The 22,353-nt window shown below is 52.1% G+C and overlaps 1 protein-coding gene across 2 annotated transcripts in view; it reads right to left on the bottom strand.

Moving 5' to 3' along the window:
• Positions 1–22,353, bottom strand: part of FAM222A (family with sequence similarity 222 member A) — a 54,899-nt gene that overhangs the window by 2,973 nt on the left and 29,573 nt on the right. Inside the window, exon 2 of one of the 2 annotated variants that reach the window (XM_036085929.2) lies at positions 21,411–21,538. The exons of the other annotated variant lie outside the window; for it this stretch is intronic. Within the exon in view, the coding sequence (XP_035941822.1) occupies positions 21,411–21,492 (82 nt within the window). The 5' untranslated portion in view covers positions 21,493–21,538. The remainder of the gene's footprint in view (positions 1–21,410; positions 21,539–22,353) is intronic. 2 annotated transcript variants of the gene reach the window in all.

Genomic DNA, 22,353 nt, shown 5'->3' with positions numbered 1-22,353 from the left:
GCTGCCTGTCCCCCAGAGCCCCCTGCGTCCCCGCCCGAGCGCACAGCTGTCCTGACTTCTGACGGCAGTGTCCGTACAGGGAGGATGGAATCCTGCCATGCGACCCCGCCGGCATCGGCCTCTGCCACTTAGGGTGGCTTGTGGGATCCCCCGCGGGGGCGGGGGGGCGTGGTTCGTGCTTTCTCACTGCTCCGTGGTCCTCGTGTGGGACGCGACATCACAGTGTACTCATCCTTGCTACTGCTGATGGCGCTGGGGCCGATACACTTAGCACCACACGTCCTCATGCCCACGTTATCCAGCGACTTCTGTTGGGACTATGCCTAGCAGGGGGATTCGGGGCAGGTGAAGATGCAGCTCTAGGAGAAAATACCCGCAGTCTGCCAAAGAGAATGTGCCAGGCTCTCCCTCCCCCCCCCCCCGGCAGAGCACAGGAGTTCTGGGGGCTCCACATGCTCAGTGATGCTTGGTGTCACCTGCCTTAACACCACACCGCTGGGAGGCCATTCCTCCTATTTCTTCATCATCCTCTCTGTGCCTCCCTTTCCTCACCTGTAAAATGGGGCGATGAGGACCTGCCGAACTCTGTGGGACGGTTAAGCGTGCTGCTCCGTGAATGGAGCCCAAGGCCTGGAGCGGGGGACGTGGTGCAGGCAGGAGCTGCTCTGTTGGTTTCCACCGGCTGCTCCCACGCCCATGCTCGGGCCCCGGCTGCCCAGCCCCTCCCCGAGTCTGCCTGTCACCACTGCCTTTTCTGCACGCTGTCAGCATGGGGCTGAAGGGTGCACTTTGCGTGACAGGCTGACTGTCCCACTCTTGGTCGCACAACTGGCCCCTTCCATGGGGGAGGTGGGTTGCTGTGGGAGGACCCCCTGTCTCCCATCCCAAGCCCCTCCCTGGGCCTGAGACATTCCTCGGTGCTGCCCAGGACTGTCCCTGGGTGGGGAAGGGAGCAGGGGCCTCCATCAGCTAGCTGGGAAGACCCTGGGCTTTAGAACCAGCTGGCTGGGTAGAATCCTGTCTGCTTGTGGGGCTTTGTGGCTGTGGGCAAATGGCTTGCCTGGCTGAGCCTCAGTTTCCCCACCTGTGGAATGGGGATCATGATTGTACCAGTCCTGCAGGGTGGCTTGGAGGAATGACTGTGCCAAGGGGCTGAGCAGAGGGTGTGAGGCATGTAGTTGGTGCTGGGAGGGGGTGACCTCTCTGGGTCCGGGAGGGGGCGAGGGGACCCCTCAAGGTCTCCACGGCACACTGCCTTCCTCCTGCCCCATGAGCACCCCTGGGGCCCACCAGTGACTCTCGGGGGGTACTTGAGAATGAGGCTTCCTCACTCTGAGCCCCGGTTTCCGCATCTGTAAAATGGGGGTGATGCTGCCGGGGACACTGCCTCCCAGGGTGGCTGTGAGTTGTAATGAGTTGTGTGTGGTGGGGTGGCGTTAGCAGAAGCAGGTGCTCTCTACGCGGGAGTGGTAATACCCTCCGCATCTGCCTGGGATAAGGGCCTTCCTGGGGAGAAAGGGGCAGGGGCTCGGGCTGCCCTTCCTCCTGACCAGCACAGGTGGGCCTGGCATGGTGGCTGGGGTGGAGTGCTGACCCCACCACCTTCCTCAGGCCTCCTCCCCATCCGTTGGAAGGCTTCACCCCACATCCCATCCTTCCCGAGGCTCACCCCCAATCCCCTTGTTGGGCTCACAGCCAATCTGAGCAAGGTATGTGCTGTGATAGGGAGGCAAGGCATTTTGGGATGCAGGGGGGCCTCACTCAGGCAGGCTTTGGAAAGCAAGACCGCTTTCTAGAAGAAAGAGCATCCCAGTTAAGGCAATGTTCTTGAAAGGGGTGAGGAGGGAGCAGAGAAACAGATTTCAGGCAGAAGAAACAGCACAGGCAAAGGTCCAGAGGTGAGGAAGCCTGTCCCGAGTGGGAAGTGTAAGTAATTCAGAATGAGAGCAGAAGCCCAGGGCAGACAATCGCGCGCGAGAGGCAGCCTGGGAGGGCATCGGGCTGGTGCAGAGGGGCCTCTTCACTGTAGGGCAGTGGTTCTCCACCCCCCCCAACCCCAGGGCACATTGACCAGTCTGGTGATGCATTTGGTACTCACACTTGGGTTGGGGAAGCCTCCACCCCAGCGACTGGTGTCCAGTGGGTAGTGGTCAGGGATGCCCCAGGACATCCTACAGTGCACAGGACTGCCTCCTCCACAAGAGTGTTGGAGAGGCCCTGCCCCAGGTGTTACGCAGGGGAAGGGTAGGGGCAGGCATGCGTGTTAGAAAGGTCATCTCGCTCTGCCCTGAGGTGCAGGAATGTGGTCTGACCTGGGCAGGGCAGCAGGGAGGGAAGAGGCAGGCAGCCCTCAGCATCCCAAGGAGACTGGGCCAGTGCCCCTCCATCCCTCTGTCCTAATCCAGGCTGGGCAGGTGGAGCTGACCCCTGTCAGGCCACAGGCCTCCGTCCTGACCCTGCCTGGGGCAGCCCCCCCCAAGTGGCCTAAAATAAACTCGGTGTGGAGAATGGAAATGTCACTTTGGCCAACGGGGGAATCTTTCTCCGAGATTGGATTTAAACTACATTATACAAGCAATTTCATGGGCACTTAGCGCCGCTCGGAGAGTCCCGCAAAAAAGGGACCAGCTCTTCATTTACCAGCCATAAATCAGCAGTTGCTATAATGAGCACAAAAATGTCACTTTTATGCAATTTTACAGATGAACAAAACTGGTGAAATTAACTGTGGTAACCTACTATAGTCAGCAAAAGCAGCTGCCGGGGAAAAAAATTATATCTGTGTGTATTTTTGTTCCTCTTAAACCCTCTTCCCAAGCAGGTTTCTGCCATTGTGGTGTGAAAACTCATTTGTCCTCACCATTATACTTTCATTTGGAGTTTATCTTGAGTATCCAATGAGCCACCAACTGTGAAAATGATTAAATCTACAAAATCTATCTAATGGATGGAATAAATTAGGTGTTTAAAACCTTTAAGAAGAAGGAGGAGGAGGGGGCGGATAAAAAGAGTCCTGCCTGTTACTGGTTCCCATTCACTGAGAGGAGGAGCCCGTCTGGGCCCCGGCCGGTCAGCAGCGCTCCACGAGGCTGGGTTGCGGCCTCCAGCATTTGTGGGAGCAGATGGGGGCCGCCCTTTGGCTGCGCTGAGTATGGGCTAGACTCTGCGCCCACAGCTTTTCTCGACGTCTCTTGTTTGGAGCACCTGACCCCTCTGAGAGCTGGGAGGGGTCCCCGTTTTACAGAGGAGGAAGGAGACGAGTTGTGGCATTTGGCAGGCAGCCTCCAGGATCTACCATGCTCCCTGTGCAATCCTCCTCACCTCACCTGGTACTCACCCCTGGGTACAGTCTCCTCCCAGGCCAGGCGACCCGTGGGACCTCTGAGGTCCCAGGGAGGAGACACAGTGTGACTGTCATGGACGCACTGGGCTTCCTCCTCACCCACTCGAATCACTTGCTCTGGGAGCAGCCCATGGAGCAGCCCACAGCGAGATGAACTGGGGTCTCCTGCCCACAGCTACATGAGGTGGCCTTCTGGAAGCAGGTCCTCCAGCCCCAGTCAGGCCTTTGGATGAGTGCAGCCCCAGCCGACACCCTGACTGCAGCCTCCGGGGAGACACAGAGCAGAGCTACCCAGCGAAGCCGCCCCTGAATCCCTGACTCACAGGAACCATGAGAGAGAATACATGTCTATCGATGTCTTAAGCCACTAAGTTCTGAAGCAACCAGTTAACACAGCAGTAGATAACTAGCACCAGGCCCCCGTTGGCAGACGAGGAAGGGAGCTCCCAGCCTCGGAGGCCACACAACTGGGAGAGGCGCAGAGCTGAGCTGCAGACCCGGTCTGCCTTCCTTCCAAGTCCCCTCCACCACACCTGCATCCCAAGGAAGGGCCTTTAAGTCAGCCTGGGGGCCCAGAGAGGCAGGAGGTGAGCCCCCAGAGGCCGCAGGCCAGGCAGCTGTCACCCCTGCCCTCGGCCCGCTCCTGGAGCCTGCCGGCTGGCAGCCCACAACAGACCTCACCTGGGCCTGTGCTGCGGGTTCTTTAGTGTTGTGACTGCGAGTGCCTGTGGGGGGGGGGGGGGCGTGGACCCGCCCCTGCACGTGACCAGAGTCCCTTGTCTCAAACCTGGCCTGGCTGCAGTGTCTCTGTGGCCCTGGGAGTCTACAGCTCCTACTCTACCCCTTGTTCCTGAGGGGCTTTCTCCTGAGCCACCCTAGGTGCCTCAGACCCAGCCTTTCCCGCCAAGGGATGGCAGCCATGGCTTGGGGGGTCTCTGGCCACTTGGGCCAGGCTGGGGCCCCTACCCTGGAGCTTGGTGAGGGCTCTAGACTCTCCCCTGGGGGGGGCAGCCACAAGTTCAGCCCAGCTGCACAGCCCCATGTGGTCAGGGTAATGACACAGGGCCTCACAGAAGGAGCCAGCTGAGCCAGCCGTCCCCAGTGGTGAGGACGGGTGGCAGGGCTCGCAGGGTTAACGTGTGGCAGGCAAGGGGGGCAGCCTGCTGGGGGGCCCCAGGGCCTCTCTTCGATGCTACTCCCTCCCTGCCTTCCCTGATACCTCCAGCTGGACTAGGGGACCCCCCTCCCGGAGGTCCCACCAGCACCTGGGCATGGCCGCCATGGGCACCACAGCAGATCCTGGTGGCCCTGGGCTTGTCCTTCTGCCCCAGCAGACTCGGGCTCCCTGAGCTGGCCTGTTCACTGCCGTGTCCCCAAGTGTCTACAGGACACAGAGTAGGTCTCCGGGAATGTCTTACTGGATGACGAGGCTGTGTCCGGACGGATCCCTCCGGCCTGGGGGCCCCTGTTTGTGGCCAGTCACGACACGTGGCAGAACGAGTCCCAGGAGGAACTAAGCCAAGGAGGCAGCCCTGTGGAGAGCTGCCTCTCCGAAGCCTCCCTCCAGCTCCCAGGCCCTTGCCTATGCGGGCCGTGTACAGGGCCTCGGAGAAGCAGCGGCGGTGAGAGCAGAGTCCCTGCCCTCACGGAGCGGACAGTCTAGCAGGGGCGACAATCCTATATACCACGTCAGGCAGCCACAGGCCCCGGCAACAAGGACAAAGCGGGCGTGCTGGTTTTAAAACCTGTCCACGAATTCTTGGGCAACTCCTCCCACAAGTAGTGGAGGTCGCCCTCCCTGCGCTCGAACGGGAAGTAACTCAGCTCAGTTCTGCCGAGGGCAGCGTGGCAGGCGTGGTGCCGGGTGGCCGTCCTGGCTGGGCGGTTACAGGCAGCGTGACTTCACACGGAGACCGAGGTGGCTCTGTGTCGGTCTGTTGGGGTGTCCATCCCTGGCTCCCAGCCACTGTGCTCTGGGAAGCCCAGGCCACATGGAGACCACGTGTGGGCGTTTGAGCGGACCGCCGGCATCCACCACCTGATAGGAAGCAAGCCTCCGGAAGAGTCCAGCCCGCAGCCCGGGTCTTCCCAGGCCAGCAGAGGCCTTCCCGACCCCGAGGCCGGCAGCGTCACGGAGCTGACACGCCCTCCCCACTGTGCCCTGTCCGTGCTCCGAGCACACCAGATGGCTGTGGGAGGCCACCGAATCTGGGGGTGGTTTGTTATGCAAGCACAGTAAGCAAAACAGCAGGGCACGGGGGGCAGGGAGAGACCCGGGGAGGGGTGCCTAGTGTGGACTCGGTGATCAGCGAAGGAGGCGTCTCTGATCACGTGGCCTTTGAGGGAAGGCTGCGAAGTGAGGGAGAGAGCCACGTGGCTCTCTAACGGAAGAGCGGTCTCCGCCGGGGGACAGCAAGTACCAAGGCCAAGGGGACTGGGGAAGCAGAGTCTACAGGAGAGTGTCGTAGAAGGTGGGCAGGGTTGGGCACTGTGAGGACCTGGGCTCTCGCTCCGCATTGGAGGGCGGGGACCAGAGCAGAGACATGACCTTCCTTGAGTTTTGATGGGATCCCTCAGGCTACTGGGTGGAAAATAGGGCAGATAAAGGGGCCTGACGAAGAAGTCCTGGGGGCATCCTTATTGTCCCCACGAGACAGTACCCAGCAGGTCCTCAGCAGAAATGTGCTTTGCTGGGCCTTAAAACTCGGGTTCTAGAAGGCTCTGACAAAGTGGGCAAAGGTGTGCAGTACAGGCCTGTGGAAAGGAGGTTACAGAGGGGCTGTACCCACGAGCCCTCGGTCTCTCTCCTTCCCTCTCGAAGGGGGCGTCAAGCCAAGACTTGAAGAGAAAAGTCCCAGATGCCAGCATGGCCCTGCCTGGTGAGGGGGGCGTTTTATTCTCTGCGCTTTCCTGCAGTCGCCAGGGGCTGGCCATGACCGTGTGCTGCGTTGTGGGGGGACAGGCCCGCAGCTCTCCTTCCTCCCAGGGCCCTGCCCTTGATGTCTGCGTCATGCAGCCTGCTTCAGAGCTGCCGCCTCTTCCCCTGGCCTTGAGCAGCCCGAGGCCCTCCCTAGCTCCCCCCTGGGCCCCCGCCACCGTCAAGCTGCCTCTACTCCTGAGCGGAGCGCGGAGGGCGCTTGGCAGCCTTGTGAGAAGGCAGCATGGCGCAGGGGGGAGGGGGCGAAACGTGGGCTGAGTCACAGACGTCTGGGTTCAAATCCCGGCTCTGCCGCTCACGGTGTGGCTTCAGGCAGGCCACTACCCCTCTCTGGGCCTCAGTTTTCTCTTGGGCAAAATGGGGACGCTGCTGCTGGTCTTGGGAGAGTTTTTATGAGGGCCATCAAGGGGCCTATCCTCGGGGTGCCATGGTGGCTGGTGGTGATGAATTCACTAAAGCCCCCAGGTGCGTCTCTGTAACACCCTCCGCTGAGCCCCGGTTTGTGTGAAGCCTGAACTGCTCAGGTTGGCATTCGAGGCCTCGGCCACGTGACCCTGACCTCTCTCTGCAGCCCTCCTTCCCCACAGACCCCCTGGACACACCCACGGTGTCCCTGGGCCCCCTCTCACGTGCCGACAGCCACCCTCGGGGGAGCGTTGCCCTGGCCAGGCATGCTGCCAGATCCTCCCAGCCCTGCCCTCTGACGTCTCCTGGGTTTCAGAAGAGGAGGGGAGACATTCAGGGAACAGGGTGTCAAGTGCGGATTGCAAATGCTACTCCCTGCATGTTGTTGCTGAGTACTGGAGGACGGGGGACTGGGAATGGGCCGGGCAGGGACTGCGGTGGGTGGGGAGGCTGTGCCCGGCCCAGAGGCACGCACCCCCGACACAGTGCTCGGAACAGCGCGCAGGGCAAACCGTACACCTGCTGGGTGGGAGGTGGCCCGAGGAACCACCGGTTCAAGAGCTCTGGTGGCACAGAAAAGATTTGTGAGCCAGATTCTGAGCCCCCATCATCTGTCCCCCGGGCCCCCGCTCTCGGTCGCTGCGCACCATGGACGCCCTGGCTCGGGACGGGTCTCTCACCCTGACATGCTTCCCCTTGGTAACCAAATTCCCACTGGTCCTTTAGAGCTCAGCTGGAATGATGCCCCCTTGTGCTCACAACCCGTGGACACCCTCCTCATCTGGTCTGTGTCCATCGGTTCCCCCACACCCCGGTGGGAAATCCCCCGTCTCTGCCCACTGCACCTCCCAGCTCCTGGTGGAGACTGGTGAGTCTGGGGTCGGGTGGAACCGTCCATATAGAGCCTGGCGTACAGGAGGAGTTACGCACTGTGAGAATGGAGTAAGAAGCTGCTGGCTCTGATGCTCCGGGTCTCCGCGGGGACGGGCTCTGCACCCCCTCCCCCGTCCCGGGGCCCCCATGCTGTAACTGTCCCTTGTCTCCTGGGTGAAATGCTGAGGGCAAGCCCGGCTCTTTCTCACCACCCCTGACCCTTGAAAAAAAGTGTGGAACCACAGCAGGTGCTTGCAAGGTGCTGCGGAGTCCAGCGACGCCCCTGTTCCGAGGCCCCCGGGAGGCTGCGGGGTCAGCAGCCAGAGAGAACCGGGGCTCCGTGCGCAGGAACCACGGCACCCACCCTGCGAGCTGGGCCGCCCTGCCCCACGGCCCCCATTAGAGTCCTGTCGGGAGATTTAAAAGGCTGGCTGGAAGTGCGGATGAGCTGTTCCTGCCATTAGTTTAATGTTATGGGCCTTTTACAGGTGCCTTAAAGAGACGTGGTTATTAATGAGTATATTAAGCCAATTAAAAGCAGCCCTTTGAGTGGGGTTTAATATTGCTACAGGGAGACAGGAGAGCGGGACTTGGTGGCCCCTGGCGGCCCCCCGCCAGGAGGGGAGAAGCTCGGGAGGACGGGTGGGGGCTCTGCAGGAGAGTAGGTGCAAAGCGCGGACTCCGGCTGGGGTGGGGCCGTGGCGGCGCGACGCGCAGCGTTACCGCTTTCGGGGGCTGACCTTGGGCAGGCCGCTTAACGGGACCCTCAGTTTCTCGTCTCTGAGGGGAGATGGGGTGGACAAATCACAGGTGGCCGAGGTCCGTGCGATACTCTGCCCTGTAAGGCCCGTGGTAGTCGCTCCCCGAGGGGCAGGTAGAGGAGGGCATGGTGGTGGATTCAGGGGTGGGGGTGGGGGCGGTGGGGAGACGCCAGCCCAGAATTCCTGCTCCAGGCTCCGGGGTTTTCCGTGGGCCCCCAGGCACCTCCCATGGCCACATGCCTGCCCTCCAGGTACTGTCCAGCTGATGGCAGGTTCCTGCCGGTCCACTGGACACACTCCTACAGAAGTTGTTCCCTTGGGGGACCTGGGATTTTTTTTTTTTTTTTTTTTTTTGACTGTAAGATGGAGCTGACTGTGGCTTTCCCCGAGGAGGAGTGGGAGGACTAAAGGTGTGCCAGGCACACAGTAGGTGCTCAGCAAATGTCATTTCTTTCTCATGCGGTTGCACATTTTGCTTGTCCTTGCCTTCGGGCTCCGGAAGCCACCAAACTCGTTACCTTGCTGAAATGGGGGAGGGGTGTCCCGGGCAATCGAGGGCACAAGGGGTCCCTGAGCACAGGGCCTGGCCCAAGCCCACAGGGAGGAGCAGTCCACATCTGAATTCCCCTTTGCTGCCGACACTCTGCCCTTGGAGGTGGCGGCCTCCTGAATGCTCAATTAACGTGACACTAATTAGCTGGTGGCACCAGCAGAATCCCTAATGAGGCCGCCCAGGAAGTGGGGGAGGTGGGGAAGGCGGCTGGGCTGGGGCAGATGCAGCTGTCCTCTGGCCTGCACTGGGAGGACTGGGGGGGAGGGACGAGGGTGGCTGCCAAAAACCCTGACCTGCCCCCAGCCCGCTGACCGGGGTGTGAATCCAGGTGCCCCAGCCACCAGCAGGGTGCCTTCAGGGGGGTGACGCAGCTCCCTGGCCTCCACCTGCCCTAAGAGAACAGACTGGGGGTTCCGTGAGAATGCATGTCAGAAATCTTGGTACATGGGTGGGTGCTCAGAGAAGGCTGGCCGCCTGCCTTCTAGCTCTTTTTGGACCAGACTAGGCAGTGCGGGGTGGCGGTGATCACTGGGCACTGCGAGGAAGGATGCTCTCATTCTCCAACCATGTGTGTGCACATGCATGCAGGCTCACACGTACACACGCTCAGATGTTTAGGGGCACGCGTGTGGACTCACAGGTGCCCAGATATTGAGGGCTGTCCTGTACACAGAGATGGGGAGGTGCTCACAGGCTCATGCGTGCATCCACAATACGCCTTCCACACCCTGGAGTGCCCAAGGGGGCCCTGCAGGCTGGGCTGGGCAGACTTTAATCCCTCACCCAGCCTGACCTTCCTGCCCCTCACGTGTGTCTCAGTTTCCCTTACCTGCTCCCTGCCTGGCCTCTGAGAGCCTACTGCTCACGGTCTCCCTGTGCCCAGCTCGCTGACTGCTGCCTGCCTGGTGCCCTTTGGAACTGCTGCCTCATCTCCCCTCCTTGTGGCCACATACATACCCCCTCTGTCTCCATCCACAACCACGTGGGTTTGACTCATCTACCCTTCCCTCCCCATGCGCCCGGCCCCCTCCCACCCTCTGCCCCTCCGCATTGCTCTCTCGCTCTTGCTCTCTGCAGTCACACCCCTGGCTGGCTGTTCTGGATACTGGTCCATCATTCGTGCTGCAGACACCCCCTCTCAATCTTTGGCTAGTCTTGACTTTTTTTTTTATGGTGCCTTTTGCTGAGCGGCAGTTTTTAATTTTAATGTGTTCCAACTTGTTTCCTTTATTTGTGCTTTTTTCCCCTCTTTCCATTTGCAAATCCTTCCTGATGGATATTCCCCGTCATTTGCTCCAAAGAATGATACGGTTTTGCATCGCATGGTACCAGATTTTTAGTCTGTCTGGAAGTCCTCATTGTGTGTGGTGTGAGGTAGGGCTCCAATGTCATTCATTCCATGTGGATAACTGGGGTCCTAGCACTGTATGTCCATCTCCAGGGATCTGCAGCTTCTGCTTTGTCCCAAACTGAGCTCACATGCACACTGGTCCGTGTCTAGACGTTCTGCTCCATGCCCTGGCTCCCTCTGTCCCCGTGCTGATCCCACCACCTCAGCCTTAAGCCAGAGCAGTACTAGTCTGGTCCCCTACACTTACATTCTTTGTCAGAAGCGCCTTGCCCATTCTTGGCCTTTTGTTCTTATCAACTTCAAAGTCAGCTTTTCAAGTTACACACACACATACACAAATGGCCAGGATGTAAGGATTGGATTGATTTTCCCCCTATTGAAATCTCTGTCCATGTGCAGGGCGTATATCTACGTTTATTTAGGTCTTTAAAAAATATCACTGAATACACTTTTCTCCACAAATGTCATTTACCTCTTTCACCAATTTATTTTAGTTTCTTAACATAATAATACCGTAACATGGATAAAATGGACAATTCCTAGAAAGACACAAACTACCTGTCTGACTTACGAAGAAACAAAATCCAAACAGACCTATAACCAACAAAGAGCTGGAATTAGTCATCAGAACACTCCCCCCCAAGTCAACACCACAGTGAGATCCCACTTCCCAGCCAGGGGGATGGCTGGGATCAGAAAGCTGGGTGGTTAAGTTTCGGTGAAGACGTGGAGGAACTGGTGCCTCACCTGCGGCCGGCGGGCACGCACAACAGCACATCTGCCCCGGAGACTGTTCTGGGAGCTCCTCAAAGAGTCAGAGAATGGCCACGTGCCCAAGCAACACAACTCTCAGGTTTACCCGCGAGACCAATGAAAACCTATGTCCCCGCAAAGACTTGTACACGAACATTCACAGCAGCATTACTCAGGATCGCTCCCAAAGGTGGAGCAACCCACACCCCCGTCCGTGGGCACATGGTAAAGAAAACATGTAGCCATGCAAGGGAAAATTACGCAGTGATGACGAGCAATGACGTATGGGCACGAGCTACTTGGGGGCTGAACCCCAAAAACATAGGAAATGAAAACAGCCAAACACAAAGGGCCGCACGTTGTAGGATTGCATTTATCAGAAATGTCCGAGACAGGCAAATGCAGAGACAGTGGGTGAGCAAGTTGAGTATCAGGAGTCCGGAAGAAATGGGGACTGACTGTTCATGGGTGTGGCCTTTCTGTTTTGGCAATGAGACAATGTTCTGAAACTTAACGGTGGTGGTGGTGGCACAACCCTGTGAATTCACACTACGAAGTATTCACCAGTACACTCTGAATGGATGGAGTGTGTGGTACGTGTTACCGTACACGGAAAGCTGTTTCCAAAAAAAAAAAAAAAAAAATTGGTAATAGTATCTTTTTTTACAGTGTAATTTCCAGCTCTTTGTAGCTGGTATACGGTAGGAGCCAGCAAACCACCACATCCAGGCCAAGCCTGGCCTGCTGCCTGCTTTTGTAAATAAAGTTTTATTGGAATACAGCCACGCCGATTCACTTCCACGCTACGACATGGCCGAGCTGAGTACGTTGCCATAGAGACTGTATGGCCTGCAGGGATGAAAATACCCGAAAAGTTACAGGAAATGTTTGCCAGCTCCGGGTGCAGGGGAACACGGCGCTGTTTGTATGTCGGCCTTATATCTGCACTCTTGCTGAATTCTTTTGGGGTTTCCATGCAGCTAGTTTCACTTCTTTCTAAGCCTTATAGTTTGTTGTTTATGTTCTCTGTCTCACTGAGCCGGCCACGACCTCTGTGCACGGGGGGAAGGCAGTGATTTGGATCTTTGTCTGGCTCTGATTTTAGCAACCCTCAGGTTGCTTTGTGGTGGGTTACTCGTGGATGCTCCGTCGCAGAGGAAGTTTGCCTTCCTTCCTAGTGTAAGAGCTGATTTTTATTTGTTAAATCATAGAAAGGGGACTGACCCCATCTGGCCCTCTCCCAGCCCTTCATCTCTGAGCTTCTGTCCCCTCCTAGGCATGGTTCCTCTGGTGGGGGTGGCACTGGACCTTCCTTCTGTCCCCAGGCTGCACTCAGCAACAGCTCCATAATTGAATCTGCTACTAGAGGTTTGTTTTTAATTTTATTGGAATTTTAAATTGCTTTGTTTCTTCCGTATTTTATTAGTGTCAGTGGAAGCAGCTGCACCTGCAGGAATGCTCGTGGGGCTGCCGTTCCAGCCTTTTGGGGTCAAGGTTGGTGCGTGAGGGGTGGGAACGGGGGAGAAGAGCCTCTCCCTGCTCCTCCGGGGTTAGCAAGCCCTTTCTCCCATGAAGATGAGGGAGTGGGCTGGAAACCTTTTGTCCCTTTGTTGAGTGCGGGGCGGGAGGCTCCCACTCTCTGGGGGGAGGTGGGGCAGGTGAAGTGTTTGGGTCTGCTACCAGGCCCTGGGGGTTCTCTCTTGTTCTTACCCTCCCATCACAGTGAACAGGCCCGGAGCCGGCCAGTCACTCGCTTGTCCAAGACCACACACATGCCCCATTTGGGGCACAGCCAGGATTTGACCCCCCGGACCATCTCCGTCTCCAAGCCTTTGCCCTGGGGGCTCATGGGAAGGAAGGCAGGGTGGGCCTGCTACTCTCACCTGCAGAAGGGCAGTCTGAGGCTCAGAGAGGCTGTGCCGCTTACCCGAGGCCTGGCAGAGCAAGGGTGGCAGCTCACATCAGTCTCCTGGGGTAGCTGCCTCAGCTCTTCCCTTCCTGGATGGCAGATCCCTGAATGCCACCCCCAAACCCTCACAGTGCCTCTCTGGGGCTCTCTGCACAGCCTATACTTAAAGCAGTGCGGACTCCAAGTTTACGTATCAACACCACGATGAGAAAGTCAAATATTTATTAGCAGGGAAGGTCCTGAGCAGCTGAGAAAAACATGCTTTTGTCCCAGGTATCAGCAGGTCCTGTTTGGGACCCAGGGACTCTGGCCAGCTGGGAGTGGCCCAAGAAGTTAGGCCTGAGGTAGGGGAGGGGAAATGGACCCCCACTGCGTGCGTGCGCGCGCGCACACACATCTTTTTTTCCTTTTTTTTCTCTCCAGGCCACTTTCTCTGGTCACCTGTTCCAGCTGCCCAGGCTCCTGGACACAGGGCCACCCCCACTCCTGGCTCCTCCACCTGCCTGACTTTAGGCCCCAGAGAGGGACATTGCAGCCATTTCCGGTTTGCTGGCCATGTTCTGGGCCTGTGTGGTTGCCATGCCTTGTGTAGCCTTGTGTAGAGGCAGGATGCCCTGATGCCATTTTATAAGGAAGGGAGGGAGGGCATCTCAGACTGGGCCACATCTTCCCTCGACCAGGCTTTCGACATTATTGTCACAGGTGGTCAGAGCTGGATGACTTCTTAGGTCCACCTGACCCGACCCCTTGCTTTACAGAAGTGAGAACACTGGCCCTAAAAAGCTGACCAACTTGTCCAAGGACAGTACACATGGCCCAGTTGAGACCTTTCTCCTGGGGTGAGAAATGCAGCACAGCCTATGGTCTGGTCAGAAAGCTCAGGGAGAGCCCTTTCCGTCTCAGTTCTGCCCAAAGGCCACAGGCACAGGAGGGTCTGCCTAAGGCCTGACTGCCCCAGCGTCATGCCCAGGAGGAAAGGGCAGGAGCCTCCTCTGCCAAGTGTCCAGGCCTTGACTGGCAGCCGGGCACCCAATTCAATTTGCTTATCTCTCTTCCTGCCTCCCTCTTTCCTGTGCTCTTCAATTACAGGCAGAGTCACTGTCTTTTCCAATAAGTGCAAAGATGTCAAAGGGCCTGACTGAGCTGGAGAAGCAGGACGTCCTTGGTGGCCCTCCACACTGTCTTGTTCAAGCCTTGGAGCAGGAAGGAAGGACTCATCCGGGCCATCGTGCCCAGCCCCTGCCTCTAGCCGGCGGCATAAGTTAAAACACACAGATCCTCTGAGCCAGTAAGTCCACCCTGGGAGAATTTTTTTTTGCACAAATACACATAGATGTACAAAGATTCAGTACAGCCCTGTTCCGAATAGCAAGAGACTAGAAACAACCTAAATGTCCAACAGAGGGATGGTTTAAAATGTTATTCCTTATCCATGTAATGGAATACAATGCAGCTGTCAAAAAGAATGAGGGCATTCTTTCTATCAGATGGTGAGTAATTGTTGGGAAATATTGGTAATGAAAAAGGGCAAGGAACGAAGAAGGTGGGGGGGATGTGAATGTTTATACAATGTGAATGTTTATACAAAAGGTATTTATTGTTCCTCCTACATGTGTATTTTTCAGAAGGGTATTTAAGAAACTGCCAACATTGGTTTCCTCTGAGAAAGAGAGTTATTTTTCATTTTAAATTCTCAAGCTTTCTGAATTGGGTGCCATGGACAATCTATTCAGTGAAGTACTTAATTTAATAAAAGAGAATATGTTCTCCCTGAAGGTCATATAAAGGAATGAAGGGAACTGTGCATGAAAAACATATTCCTTAAAACCAAAGCCCCCCCCACACCAAATTATCTGTCATTGTCCTGTTTTTGATAAGGCAGACAAATATTTCTCTATACCCCTATCTCTGAAAGAACACCAGCAGAAGAACCTCAATTTTGATGAATGTTGATATAATACCTTCTCTTTCTACAAATACCCCAGAAGCAACATGGAACAAAAACACAAGTTCCATTTTTTGGCAAAACTAGAAGACAGCTAAATCCCTAAACAACAGCAGGTAGACAGGCTGCCCAAAGCAAACAGAGATCAAGTGGGGCTGAGGGAGGAAGCAGAAAGAGTGCCATAGCTGTGCATTTCAGAAAAAACCAGCAGCATACACTTCCCAACTGTGATGGATACACCCTGTACCAATCTAAACAAAATCTAAACCCCCTTCTTTGCTTCAGTGAAACCAGGGATGCATCAGCTGGTTATAGACCTTCCCTGGGCCCACTTGGTTCTGAAAATCAAAGAAGGTAGGGCTAAAAAGAAATCCCATGAATAAGCCATACTTGTAGGAACTGGTTTGTCTCTGAGGCAACTGGAGGGAAATAGCCGGGCTGAGAAAAACTCATCTCCTCCAGAGGCAAGTAATAAAACTGAACCAGCATGGTATTTAATCGAAAGGAAAATGAGAAAGGCAAAGCCTAATAAACGGCTGGCAAAAAAAATTAAGAAACCCCATCAGAAAAATGTAGCCACAGACAAGATGAAGATTATAGCCAAATATTTCATTGTGAGGGAAAAAACTTTGTAAACAATTGTTTCTATAAAACAAAAACACAAAGCAGATATACAAGAGTAGAAGAAAAAACTTATAAAAGCAAAACGGGAATATGGAATGTACAAGGAGAACAAAAAGTGCAAGAAAAAAGTGAGCAAAGTGAAAAGGAAGACAGGCAAAAGACAGACAATCTTTGCTTAACTAGAGTCTCCAAAGAAGGAAACTGAAATTATACAAGCCTCGGATCTGCCTGTCAAAAGGGCATGGTACTGTGTTCTGGAAAAAAGAGACTCTGAACGGTCAACCCCAAGACACATGCTAGTAAAAGTAGTAACAGGAAAGACATGAAAAGATCAAAGTGAAATATAAAGAAGGAAAAATCAGGCTTCAACTTCTCCATGGCAACATTCAACATTAGAGGAGAACAGAATATGGTCTACAAAGATCCTCAAGGAAACAAAGTGACCCAGGGATAATTTTTCACTCATTCAAGCAGAAAGTTGACAAGATATACCTTTCTGAACTTGGGGGAACTGCTGGAATGCTGGTCACTTGAGGCCTTAAGCCATATACCCATGGACTAACTGGATGATGGGAAACTAAGGTGCAAGGATTGGTGGTGAGCACTGACCCTATTTCTCTGGGAGACAGACTGAAATAACTGTGGGACTGTGGTGATGTAACCAACACTACAAGTCCTGGGAACAGAGTAATGGTATCACTAATAACAGAAGGTTGGGAAGGGGAAAGAGAGGAATGGAAGTAGAAGTACATAGATATCCTCATATTTAATAGTTGGGATCAAAAGATATATTTTTTTAAGATTTTTTTTTTTTTTTTAGTAGTCTCTACACCCAACATGGGGCTTGAAAGCACAACCCTGAGATCAAGAGTTGTATGCTCTACCGACTGAGCTAGCCAGATGCTCCAAAAGATATTTAAAACTGATGTCAGGTAGGGACACCTGGGTGGCACAGGCTTTGTTAAGTGTCCGACTCTTGATTTCAGCTCAGGTTGTGATCTCAGGGTCGTGAGACAGAGCTCCGCATCAAGCTCTGCGTTGAGCCCTGCGTTGGGCTCAGTGTGGAGTCTCCTTGAGATTCTTTTTTCCTCTCCCTCTGCCCCTCCCGCTTGTGCTCACTCTCTAAAATAAATCAATCTTAAAAAAGAAACCGATGTCAGGTAATGAAAGCTTAATTTGAAGAGGTGAACTCTAAGAAAATGTAGGGAGCAAAAGGAAATACATTGATTTCATCATTTTGTTCATTTTAGGGACAGTAATAGATACTGTTCCAAAGAAATAGAGATCAGGGTATTATTTAAAGTTACAGCACTAGAACAAAAACAAACAACCTTCTTTATGATTAGTGGGTACACAGTGCAGCACAGATCACATAGAGATAGACTTCTTAAGATTTTATTTGAGAGAGTGAGCAAGAGAAGCAGACTCCCCAGTGAGCAGGGAGCCCGACACGGGCTCAATCTCAGGACCCTGGGATCATGACCTGAACTGAAGGCAGATGCTTAACCAACTGAGCCACCCAGGCGCCCCGAGAGAGACTTTTCAAAGCAATTAAAATAAAGCACAAAATAGATCAGACACCTGTCATATCAATAAATGTAAATGGGCTAAAACATTCAAAAAATTTTAAAAAGCCATTCAGATTGTCTCACAAAACTTAATCCAGCTCTACGGTATATGAGTCACATCTAAACCGAGTAATTTAGAAAGGTTGAAATGAAAGGATTGGTAAAGTTTCAAGGAAAATGTGAATCAAAAAAGCAGAGGTTACCATCATATTAAGTATGGCCAAGAAAGACGCAATTCACTACAAAGATTTAAAGTATTACTATCTCTGTGTTAAATGACATTACATCACCATGCATAAGGCCACAGCTGTAGATGCTGCAAGAAGAGATAGACTGGGAACAGGTGAGTAGTAGGTGTCTAATTCATTTCTCCATCCATGACAGGTAAGCAAGGATATGGAAGACATAACTAACATAATTAATGGGGGAGATATAATTTGTATACACCAAACTTTGAATCCCCAAAATAGCCACACTTCTTTCCAAGTCCCATTTGAAAAGTCACAAAACTCACAAAAACTGATTACACCACAAAGAAAAATTTAAGTCCAAAAAAGAAATCATGGACAACATTCTCTGATCATAATGCATTGTAACTAGAGATAATGAATTACAAAAGCACCTACTACCTGAGTGGCTAGGTGGAATTCAAATGAGCCTTAGGTCAAAGAAGAAATCAAAATTAAATTATAAGAGATTTTAAAAATAATGATAAAAATACCTTCTATTGGAACCTATAGGACACAACTAAAGCAGTGCTCGGAGAATTCATAGCTTTAATATTTTTTTCTTTTCTTGTTTATCAGTATAAAGAATTAAGCCATTAACTCAAATTTTTTAAGAAACAAGGAAAGTACAAAGAAGAATTAAATACTAAGAAGCATAAATTAATAAATTAGAAGGCAGAAAAGGGTAATTACTAATAAATAGATTTCAAAGATGGATCTTTGGGAAGGGGAGGTTGGTAACCTCTTGGCTAACTAACCTAATCAAGAAAAATGGGGAATGGGTTTGGGGAGGGAAGCACAAAATGTACAAGAAATAAGGATGAAATAATCATTTAAAAACAGTAAATTAATTTGTTCAACCTCATGCAAGTAAATTTGACAGCTGGATAAAATGAATACTTTTCTAGACAGACATAATTTACCAAACTCATTCAAGGAGCAGTAGAACAATTATAACCGATCAATTATTATGGAAGAATCAAAGAGCTCCCACCCCAAAGAAAGGCACTGGCCCAGACTGTTCCATGGGGGATCAACTAATCTTTAAAGAACAGATAATCCATTTCTACTTAAACTATCACAAAGCATAGAGAAAGGAGGGAAGCCTCCATTTTCTTTATGAGGCAAGCATAACACTGATCATGAAACCCAATAAAAATTGTTCCAAAAAACTGAAAACTAATCTCACAGATGAAACTGCGGCAAAACCCCTAAGTAGCCAAGCCAATCCAGCACTGTATTGAAATATTCACCATGACCAACTGGGATTCAACCAGGAATGCAAGGATAGTTTGATGTAAAGGGATCTTCTATCATTATTCCTATTACATGATTAAAGGAAAAAAACATTGTCTTCATAGACACTGAAAAGGCTTTTGGTAAGCTTCAACTTCCATTCTTAATTTTTTAAAATTCTTAATAAAACAGGAATACTCAGACACTTATTTAACCTGATAAAACATCTGCCCCTGAAACCAGCATTTTGCATGATGGGGACATCCTAAAAGCTTCTCATTAAAGTCAGGAATGAAGCAAGAGTGTCCATTATCACCATTATTTTTCATTGTTCTAAGGATCGCAGCCAACACTATTAAGTAAGACAAAGAAATTAAGGTATAAAACTTCCAAAGTAGGAGGTAAGGTTATCATTTGCACATGATAAAATAGAGTAACTGGAAAATCTAAGAAACCAAATGGAAAAACCATTACAAACAATAAAAGAATTCAGTAAGGGGGCAGGAGTTAATAGCCTTTATATAAATAACCTCCATTTCAGGAAGAAAAGACTAGCCAAAAAAAGGGGTAACTACCCAGAATTAAACTTTTAAAATATGCAAGATCTAGATGAAGCAAATATTAAAACATTCCCAGAGACACAGAAAAGTCTGAACAAACTGATGGTCCTGGAGGGCATCAACATAAAAAAATTTCTTCCTGAATTATAAATTTCATGCAAGCCCAGAAAAAAAAAACAACAGGATTTTTGTTCTTACCCAGATGAGTTGATTCTATAGTTCAGGCAGAAAAATAGCCAATTTCCACTTCTAGAAATTTAGGGTGGGGGGCCTAACAAGGAACAACAAGCACCACCAAATATTAAAAGGTGTTATGTGCATGATACAATGCAAAGGAACCTTGAAAACATGATGCTAAGTGAAAGAAGCCAGTTGCAAAAAACCACATGCTATAGGGTTCCCTTCTTAGGAAAGTCCAGAATAGGGTAAGGGGTTTCTTCTTGAGGTGATAAGAATGTTCTAAAAATGACTAGGGTGACGGATACAAAATTCTGTAAATATACTAAAAACCCTTAATTGTACACGTCACATGGGTGGGTTTTATGGTATATGAATTCTATTTCAATAAAGTTGTTAAAATTTTTAATGTATTATAACTGTAACAATTAAAACAGCATTGCCCTAATGACTTGCGTATGCTTGGATCCATACCTTACACTTTATACCATGTATTTAAAAAATTAAACCATAAAAAAACTAGAAGAAAGCCTGGGGAACTTTAAAAAAAAAATAATCTCAGCATGAGGAAGGACATTCTAAGTATGACACAAAATCCAAAGGCCCTAAAAGGAAATACAGATTTCACTTCACAAAGACATGGCAGAATCAAAGACAAATGATAAATTGGGAAAACCATATGCAATTCAGATGACAGACAGAGGTCTAATTCCGCAATATACAAAGAGCTCCTATAATTCAATAAGGACAAAAAAACCACCCAATTGAAAAAACAGACCAAGGAGATGAGTAAGTTCAAAGATAAAACAAATGGCCCCAACATGAAAAGATAGTCATCCTCATTCATGTTAAACTTAAAACCACACTGTGATCCTACTTTCACTGATGAGGTGACCCAGCCTAGAAGTCTGATACCATGCTGTGATGGTGAGGGTGTGGGCAAACAGGTGTCTCACCCAGAGTCATCTCAAGATGTTCCTCAGACTACATCTATCAAAATTACAAAGGCAGAGAACTTTGACCCAGTATTTCCCTTTCTAGAAGTTTATCTTGTAGATTTATTCACACCTCTCTCAAATAAAATCTAAAAAAAAAAAATTATAAACACCTATTAAGAAAGGAAAAAGAGCAACAGTGTAAAAGCACAATGATGAAGGGCAACCAATCTCGTGCTATAGGACAGCGCCAACAGGGAGCTAGCTGTCCCCCTACCCTTTTTCTTACAGAGAGAGCAAGTGCACGCACATGAGCCAAGGGGTGAGAGTGGGGGGGATGACTCTTAAGCAGACTCCACCATGCCCAGCGTGGAGCCAACATGGAGCTCGATCTCACAATCCTGAGATCATAACCTGGAGATCATGACCTGAGCTGAAATCAAGAGTCGGACGCTTAACTGGCTGAGCCACCCAGGTGTGCCCCGATAGCTGTCCCCTTTGAAGAGACAATAATAGTTCATTTCTGAGAGCTGCAGTTTAAGAACCCAGGCCTATGTTGTTACCAGATCCTCTGATTTTTTTCAAGAGACATTATAAATCCAGATTATTATGCAAATCTCCCTGTTTTTCAAATGTTTCCAAATACTTCAAATTACAAAAAAGACTCTATTGTGGCTAAAAAAAAAATCAGATCAGAGGGTTTGGTATTCCTGTCCTAGATGGTCAAGGAAGACAGACCCCTGGAGATCACCAAGTCCAGCTCCCTAATTTGACACACTGAAAAAGCAAGGCCCAGAGAGGGGAAAGACATGCCCAAGATCACACAGCAAATCAGGCCCCAAGCTGGGATATCACTGAGGACTATGTGCTTCCACATTGTCCTCTTTGCCAACAGTGCCAGAAAATCATGGTAGGTGAGACAGACATGGTGCATCGTGGGGTCCCAGGCAGGGGGCTGGGGTTGGGGTCAGAGGGGACTCCTGGGAAGGAGGTCACACTCCATGGGAGTCAGCCAAAGGGGGTGGGTGCCACTGTGGGGGAGGGGGTACAGCACAGGCAAAGGCCTAGACCACGGAGAGCTCTGGGCAGGGTTGTGGTGGGTGGATGTTCTGGGGTTCCGGTGGCATTCCCTGCTGGGATCTGCCCCACAAAGGCCTGAGGTGGGAAAAGCTGGGTGTGGACTCAGTGGGCAGAGGCAGGGGACAGGGGCAGGGGCTGGAGAGGCATGGGCAGGGGGAGGGCGTGCACTCACACTTTCGGAGCTCCAGGCTCTTGCTTGGGCAGGCCAGGTGTTGGCCCGGTGGGTTCTGGGTCCTCTGGAGACAGGCCAGCATGGCGGAGCTGGGGGCCCGCGGTGGGGCACACCGAGCAGCAGGGTCCCTGTGAGGAGGGAGATGAGGTGCTTGTCACTCGGGCTGCTCCGTGCCCGCCTCCCACTTCCCCCGGCTACTTCCAGCAGCCTCCCCACTACCCAGCAGATCACTGGAGACTCTCAAAGCAGATACCCCTTCTCCCTTATCTGACAGATGAGGACGCTGAGGCCTAGAGGCACCAAAGGAAAGAAAGGAAAAGAATCCAGATCTCGAGTGGTGGATTTCCACCGTGCTGGGGCCAGAACTGACCAGTCCCACATGCCCTGGCCCTGCTCACTGTGTGGGTCACCTCCTCCAAGAGGCTGCCCCGAGGCCCCCAGGCCTGGTTAGATCCTCACTCCCTCCCTGTTTCCTCAGCAGGTTGCCCTTCCAGCCAGGCGTGGCCTGTGGCTCTCCTGTCACCACCTGTGAGTGGGTCTGTCCTTGCTCTTCAGTTTTGAGCTCATGGAGAGCAAAGACGCCATGTGGTCACCTTTGGAAGCTACACGGGGTGGGGGTGGGGCGCCCAGGAACTGCCAGTAGGCGTATGGGTGTTCCAGTGTACTGAAGTGTTGTTCTGGAGCATTCTCACAGCACCCCTACAGGGAGATATCCAGGACGGCATCCCTGGGAGAATGCGGTCTCCAACCCTGAGCAGTGCTGAGCCTGAGCCCTGAGCCCAGGTCCCAAGGGCCACCAGGGTTCCCAGAACGCAGAGCCCCTATGGGGCAAGATGAACATGGGGCAAGGTGAACACAGGGCAAGGTGAACACAGGCCAGCTGGGGCTTGCCCTGGAGGCCATGAAGAGAGGGCGGGGATTTCTCTGCAGGGCCCCTCCCTTC

Source organism: Halichoerus grypus, chromosome 13 (genome assembly GCF_964656455.1).
Source record: "Halichoerus grypus chromosome 13, mHalGry1.hap1.1, whole genome shotgun sequence".
In the NCBI taxonomy this organism is placed as follows: Eukaryota; Metazoa; Chordata; class Mammalia; order Carnivora; family Phocidae; genus Halichoerus; species Halichoerus grypus.
Note: the sequence above shows the minus strand (reverse complement) of the source record. Positions and strands in the feature narration are given on the sequence as shown.